The following is a 7952-nucleotide window of genomic DNA, read 5'->3' on the forward strand; positions in this document are numbered from 1 at the left end:
TGGCTCTTGGGGGTTGTGTGGTTGCTCCAACGTTAGTGACAATGTTGAGTGTCACTAACGTTGTCGACGACTCTCCATCTCTTACGTTAGCTCCCACGTTAACCAAGTTAACGTGGGAGTTAACGTGGCTCTTTGCTCCTTAGGCCAACGTTAGTGACAATGTTGAGTGTCACTAACGTTGGCTTCTCTTCCCCCTTTAACGTTAGAGGCCACGTTAACTAGGTTAACGTGGCTTCTAACGTGGCCATTTGTGAGCAATTGCCAACGTTAGTGACAATGTTAAGTGTCACTAACATTGGCTCAACTTCTCTTCTCCACGTTAGAGTTCACGTTAACTTAGTTCATGTGACTCTTTAACGTGGGCATTGATGGCTTTTGAGAGTGTTTTTGGCAATTACTTTTCTCCTTAACTTTGCAAGTTACCTCCCATTCCTTGCTTCCTTTGGTCCTGAAATCAAGCAATAGAGTGCATCAAAGTTCTAGTCCAAGTCATGGGTAATGCAATATACAATTTTGTCATTAAAATCATGCAAAATCCTCATGAAACAATGTAAAATGCACAATGTATGCTTGAATCAAGGTCTGAGTGAATATCTGCCCAAAACTAACTTATTTCCTAAAAAAATGCATGAAATTACCTAAAAACAGTAAAGAAAAGGTCAGTAAAACTGGCCAAAATGCCCTGGTATCACAACACCAAACTTAAAGCTTGCTTGTCCCTAAGCAAGTACTGGAACAAGAGAATGATGAATGGAATCTCCAGAGAAATGAGTCATTCTTGTGGAAGTCATATTACTGCTTTTATGGTGGTTTCATGCATAGCAACTTAGGTTCATTCCACTACTGGCTTTCAGACCTTTATCATCTCCTAAAATACTCACTTTGTTATATCCCTTGAGACCTTTATTTATTGATCCTTTTATTGTTATTTCAAGGGCTGTTTGTGTTATTTAGGCTAAGTGTTTTGTAAGGGGGCAACTCTTTAGGATAAGCTTTCAGCCAACACTCCCGAACCAGTTGGTTCAAGGTGCTAGGTGTTGAAGCACCCCTAAGGACTTACTTACTCAAGTCTCTCCCCTATACATACACACCACATGCATATAGTTTATTTATTTTCTTTCCTTCAGACCTTGGTGTCCAGCACCTCTTTGGGTTACTAAATGCTCTGTGGTGAGGGTTACTCTTGATAGTGGATTTTCAGCTGATAATCCCGGGTTAGTTAACCCAAGTTACCAGGTGATGAAGCACCCCAATGAGCTTATTCATCCAAGTAGATCCCCCACACAAGAGCACCACAGACACATGTCTTAGGGTAAACCATTGGTGCCTAGCCTTATTGCTTACTCTTTTTCTTTTGTTTTTCACTTCCCTTGTTCTTTCCCTTTTTTCTTATTAGGATCTTGTTGTTATCTTAGTCTCATGGGTATATCAAAAGTAAAGCATTCAGGATAGATAGTTGTCATCCTAACCTTGTGGTTGAACCAACTTAGCTAACTTATGACTACCCCCAAAGATTCATGAATGCACTTCCACATTATGAGCCTTACTCTGCTCTTTTAAAACATAAAACATTCCCTTCTTCAAACAAATAGACAAGCTTACAAGTAAATAAGGGAAAGATGCAGTGACACTTAAACCAGAATCACAGACCATGCTCAACAACAAGGTAGAGTAAAAAAAATTGTTTAGGCCTCACTGGTAATCATTAATCAAGATTGCATTTGAGCTTCCAATGTTCGAACTGTAAATATATGGAATTAAGTGACAATACAACCTTCAGGTGACAACTTCTAATCGCCTTCTTTTCGTTCTCCTCTTGCTCTTTGCTTCCTTGAGCGAGGGTGCACCATAAGGTTCCTGTAAAGTTATTGGAAGTTGCTTGTTCCCAAAGCACTTGAGGAATAATTAGCTTGCATGTGCTTGTGTCTTATGAACTTGATTTGGTGTGTGAACACCAAACTTAGTTCCTTGTTTAGTACACAATCTTGCACATACGCTGATAACTCATATCTTGTTGTTAACAGAACAATGATTATCTAAAGTCTAACTACATCTAAGTGGTTTCCCTCAATTGGTTAGAGCTAGCAATGTGTTTTGGGAGCAGGTGTAATTCTAACTAAATGTCCTTTTGGTGGAACACCAAACTTAGAATTACACTGTCTCTGTTGATTGTTCTGGTGTGAAACACCAAACTTAGCTCCTTGCAATACAGGGGAAACAACTTGTGATTTTTATTGAAATGAAGATGAAAAAGACTACCTGAGGTTGGGTTGCCTCCCAACAAAGCGCTTTTTTATCGTCGCTAGCTCGACGTTACCGCCTTGTTTTGGTGGTTGGTAATGCTTGAAGTCTTCTTCTCTGGCAGTGGACTTGTATCCGTTGGTTGTATCAATGATCTCTACATGCTCCAAGGAGAGAACTCTGTTGATGGTGAAGACCTTAGGTAGCTGAGATGGTACAGTGGGGAGAGTAGGGGGGATATCTGTGAAGTAGGCTGAGATTACTTTATCCCCTGGAGAGAAATCTTCCGTAGGAATCTTCTTGTTCCGCCACCCCCTTGGTACCTTCTTCTTTGCCCCTGGTGCTGTTTTCTTACTCCCGGTGGCCTCCTTCTTTGATGAGCTTTTGTTAATGTCCTCACAAACTTCTGGTGGCTTAGGTTCCTCCAATTTTTCTTTGACCTGTGGCACTTGCTGCTGGCCTTGTCCATCAATCCAGTGAATCTCAGGATAAGCTGGTTGTGCTTCAGTGCTTGCTTCTTCCTTTAGTATCTCATGATGCACTTTGCTCGGTTCTTTGTCCTCTTTATCTTTTTCCAGTGAGAGTTCGAAAACACTGAAGCTCAGTTGTTCATCATGGATCCTTAATATTAGCTCTCCTTTCTCCACATCTATGAGTGCTCTAGCAGTAGCTAGAAATGGTCTCCCCAATATGATTGGGTGTAGGTGACTCTCTTCCATGTCCAGGATGACAAAGTCTGTTGGGAGAAAGTATTTTCCAACTTTGAGCAACACATTTTCCACCACTCCTACTGCTTGCTTTTGAGTCTTGTCAGCCAGCCTTATGACTACATCTGTAGGTAGTATCTCATTGATCTGCAGCCTTTTTACCAGGGATAGGGGTATTAAGTTGATGCTTGCTCCCAAATCACAAAGTGCTCTATCAAAATTTGTTTCCCCTATAGCACAAGGGACATGAAAACTCCCTGGGTCTTTTCTTTTCGCAGGCAATTGTGTTTGAATGAGGGTGCTGCAATCCTTGTTCATCACTATAGTCTGGCCCCCTTGAGTGAGCTCTTCCTGGGAAGTAGTTCCTTCATATACTTGATGAATGCTGGCATTTACTGAATGACCTTGATGAATGGTATGTTCACATTCAAAGATGCAAACGAGTCTAAGAACCTTGAGTACATTCTCTTTCCCACAGCACCCTTTAGCAGTTGAGGAAATGGTGCATATAGTCTCAGCAGCTCCTGTTGTGAGATTTTTGGTTCTTGTTGGTCTTTCTTCTCCTTCTCTACTAAGGTATTTTTAGGTTGTTTTGATAGCTTGCTTGGCTTGTCTTCAGTCTCCTTGTCATTTGTAGTGACCATATTGCAGTCTTCCCATCTTACTTTCTTCGCTTCACCTCTCGGATTCTTCTCCGTGTCACTTGGGAAGCTATCAGTGGGTCTGGGCATCTTCTCAGACAAATATCCCACTTGGAATTCTAGCTTCTTGATTGCTTCCCCCCAATTCTTCATACTGGCTCTCACCTCCTCTTTGAACACCTTATTGTCTTGAATGTCTTTGCATATGCTTTCAAGTAAGGTTTCAATCTTAGAGATTCTGTCATCAAATGATGGTATGTTGGGGGTAGAGGTAGAAGAGTGAGATGTATTGCTGTGATTTTGTTGGTATGTCCTCTGTGTGAATTGTTGGGGAGCTGTGTTGTTGAGGTTGTGACGTCTCTGATCTTGGCCTTGGTCTTGTTGATTCCCCCACCCAAAGTTTGGGTGATTCCTCCATCCAGGGTTGTAGGTCTTGGAGTATGGATCATGGTTGTATCTAGGTGAATTCCCAATGTAGTTGGCTTGCTCCTGAGTGCCTTCTTCCTCTTCACTTGCTTCCTCTTGAGTTAAAGTGGTGATTGCTGCCACTTGACTTCTCTCCATCTTCTTGGTGAGGTCAGCTAGCTGCTTGGTGATGAGTTTATTTTGAGCAAGCAGAGCATCTACATTGTTCAGCTCTATTACCCCTCTAGTGTTCCCTCTTTCAGAAGCATAGAAGTAGTCATTCTCAGCTACAGTTTCAATGACATCTATGGCTTCCTCAATGGTCTTCTTCTTGTTCAAAGAACCTCCGGATGAATGGTCTACGGCCTTCTTAGATTCATATGACAGTCCTTCATAGAAGATGTGCAGCTGCACCCATTCATTAAACATATCAGATGGACATCTCCTTGTTAGGTCTTTAAACCTCTCCCATGCTTCATATAGAGTCTCACCATCTTGTTGCCTGAAAGTTTGGACCTCAGCTCTCAGCCGATTGACTCGTTAAGGAGGGTAAAATCTTGCCAAGAATCTGTTCATAACATCATCCCAAGTTGTCAAGCTATCCTTTGGAAAAGACTCCAACCACTTGGTTGCCTTGTCTCTGAGAGAGAATGGGAACAACAACAGTCTATAGACGTCTGGTTGAACGCCATTGGACTTCACTGTGTCACATATTCTCAGGAATGTGTTTAAGTGTTGGTTGGGGTCTTCTTGAACACCTCCTCCGAACGAGCAATTGTTCTGAACGAGGGTGATGAGCTGTGGCTTTAGTTCAAAGTTGTTGGCATGGATGGTTGGTTTTTGGATGCTACTTCCGCAGTTCCCTGGGTTTGGGTTAATGTAAGAGCCCAAGACTCTTCTATTTTCCCCACCAGGATTTGCTCTATCTCCTCCACCATGGTTGTGCACCTCTTCCTCACGATGGTCCTCCATGGTTGTTTCAAAGTATTCTTCAAAGTGTTCCTCTTCTTCTTCGGCACCCACTACACGTTTTTCTTTTGCCTCCCTTCTTAATCTTAAGAAGGTTCTCTTAGGTTCAGAATCAAAGGAAGTTGAAGCTCCGCTTCTTCTCCCTATCATACAACCAACAGAGTACAAGCAAGAAAAGCAATGCAGAAAGTATCTTGTTAGAATAACTTGTTAGTGTCAGTGATGCAATATATCAAACAGTTAGTGGGTTAGTGAACTGAATTATAAATAGCAAAGAAAAACTCAGAAACAGGGGAGGGGAAGAATTAAACTAAGACGAAAAGCAAATTAACCAAACAGAAAATTAAATCAAACAAAATACAAATGCTCAATCTAGTGATCCTATAATGTAATCATTGTTGATGCACAATCAATCCCCGGCAACGGCGCCATAAACTTGATCGGGGTAAAATTTGCCTCTCAACAAATTCCCATTCGGCAAGTGTACCGAATTTGTCGTCAAGTAAAAACTCACAATAGAGTGAGGTCGAATCCCACAGGGATTGATTGATCAAGCAACTTTAATTAGAGGAATGATCTAGTTGAGCGAATCCATGAATAGAGTTGATAATTGCAGAAATTAAAATGGCAGGAAAGTAAATGACTAAAAGTAAATAGCAGAATTGTAAATGGGAATGGGGGAATTGCTCATAAAAGTAAATTGCAGAAAATAAAGAGAATGGGTAAGATCAGAAATGGGGAGTTCATTGGGCTTAGGAGATGTTTCATTCTCCGGATCAATTTCATTTTCATCTCTTCCTCAATCAATGCACTCATTGATCTCCTTGGCAATCTTAAGTGATTGAATCACAATTTCTTGCAATTCAATCTCTCAAATCTTGATCAATAGCCAATTCCTTGGTCAATTGCTCATGAGAAGAGATGAAGTGTGGTCACTGATTATACCACATGCACTTCCCAAATCAAATGCTTAGAGGGTTATAGCCACATACCCATCCACACTCAATTTGGTCCAGCATGAGAAAGCATTTCTAGCTAATCTCTTCATTCCTCTTTCAAGGATCTGAAGAGATCCATGTTTGAATAGCTTCTTTTCCAAGATCACTATCCAATTGGATGAAGATCGAAAGCTTTCAAGTAAAATCAAAAGGAAAGATAGAAGAAGAATAAGAAAATTAGTATTGATCCATCAAATTACAACAGAGCTCCCTAACCCAATGAAAGGGGTTTAGTTGTTCATAGCTCTAGAAATCAAAATCAAAGATGGAGAATACATGATAAAGCTAGAAGTACAAAGTAAATACAAAGAGTAGTTTCCTTTCCTAGCTCCTTCCAAAAGCTCTTCTCTCTTTCAAAACTACTCCTATATATACTACTCTTCTCAGCTTCTAGTTAGCTCTTCAAATCTTGGGCCTCTGGATCTTTGAGCTTGAAGCAGTTCCTTTCTTCAATTGGGCTTGGCTTACTTGCAGAGAGATAGTGTGAAGTGGGCATAGACTTTAGCTCAAGACGTTAGGGGTTTTTATCATTTAGTGAAAATACAAGTTCGAGAACGTTAGTGACACTTAACATTGTCACTAACGTTGCCATGCACCCCTTTGCCTCGCGTTAAAGCCCACGTTAACTGGGTTACCGTGGCTTTTAACGTTGCCTTGTTGGCCTTCGAGAACGTTAGTGACACTCAACATTGTCACTAACGTTCAAGTGTGCCCCTTCTTGCTTCACGTTAAAGCTCACGTTAATTAGGTTAATGTGGCTTCTAACGTGGCTTTTGCCAACCTTCGAGAACGTTAGTGACACTCAACATTGTCACTAACGTTCAAGTGTGCCCCTAGGTCTCACGTTAGAGTCCACGTTAACTAGGTTAACGTGGCTTCTAACGTGGCCATTCTTAGCCATCCCAACGTTAGTGACAATGTTGAGTGTCACTAACGTTGGCTCATTCTTCATTCCTCATCGTTAGCTTCCACATTAACCAAGTTAACGTGGAAGTTAACGTGGCTCTTGGGGGTTGTGTGGTTGCTCCAACGTTAGTGATAATGTTGAGTGTCACTAACGTTGTCGACAACTCTCCATCTCTTACGTTAGCTCCCACGTTAACCAAGTTAACGTGGGAGTTAACGTGGCTCTTTGCACCTTAGGCCAACGTTAGTGACAATGTTGAGTGTCACTAACGTTGGCTTCTCTTCCCCTTTAACGTTAGAGGCCACGTTAACTAGGTTAACGTGGCTTCTAACGTGGCCATTTGTGAGCAATTGCCAACGTTAGTGACAATGTTAAGTGTCACTAACGTTGGCTCAACTTCTCTTCTCCACGTTAGAGTTCACGTTAACTTAGTTCACGTGACTCTTTAACGTGGGCATTGATGGCTTTTGAGAGTGTTTTTGGCAATTACTTTTCTCCTTAACTTTGCAAGTTACCTCCCATTCCTTGCTTCCTTTGGTCCTGAAATCAAGCAATAGAGTGCATCAAAGTTCTAGTCCAAGTCATGGGTAATGCAATATACAATTTTGTCATTAAAATCATGCAAAATCCTCATGAAAAAATGTAAAATGCACAATGTATGCTTGAATCAAGGTCTGAGTGAATATCTGCCCAAAACTAACTTATTTCCTAAGAAAATGCATGAAATTACCTAAAAACAGTAAAGAAAAGGTCAGTGAAACTGGCCAAAATGCCCTGGCATCACTTACTCCCTCAAGTCTCTTTCCCTCATACTTACACACCACAGGCACATGGTTTGTTATTTTTCTTTCTTGAGACCTTAGTGTCTAGCACCTTTTTGGGTTACTAAGTGTTCTGTAGCAAGGGTTACTCTTGATAGTGGACTTTCAGCTAATAATTCCGAGTTAGTTAACCTAAGTTACCAAGTGATAAGGCACTCCTGAGAGCTTATTCATCCAAGTATATCCCCTATACATGAGCACCACAAACACATGCCTCCATCTTAAAACCCTTGGTGCCTAGCATTACTTCTTATTGTGTTCTC

The 7952-nt window shown here is 41.2% G+C and overlaps 1 protein-coding gene across 1 annotated transcript; it reads right to left on the reverse strand.

Moving 5' to 3' along the window:
- Positions 1–2255: 2255 nt before the first annotated feature.
- On the reverse strand, positions 2256–3266 carry LOC130934183 (uncharacterized). Its single transcript, XM_057863771.1, has one exon. The coding sequence runs from the start codon at positions 3264–3266 to the stop codon at positions 2256–2258; it is 1011 nt and encodes a 336-aa protein (XP_057719754.1).
- Between the last annotated feature and the right edge of the window lie 4686 nt (positions 3267–7952).

The sequence above is a fragment of the Arachis stenosperma genome, chromosome 6 (assembly GCF_014773155.1).
Source record: "Arachis stenosperma cultivar V10309 chromosome 6, arast.V10309.gnm1.PFL2, whole genome shotgun sequence".
NCBI classification, from domain to species: Eukaryota; Viridiplantae; Streptophyta; class Magnoliopsida; order Fabales; family Fabaceae; genus Arachis; species Arachis stenosperma.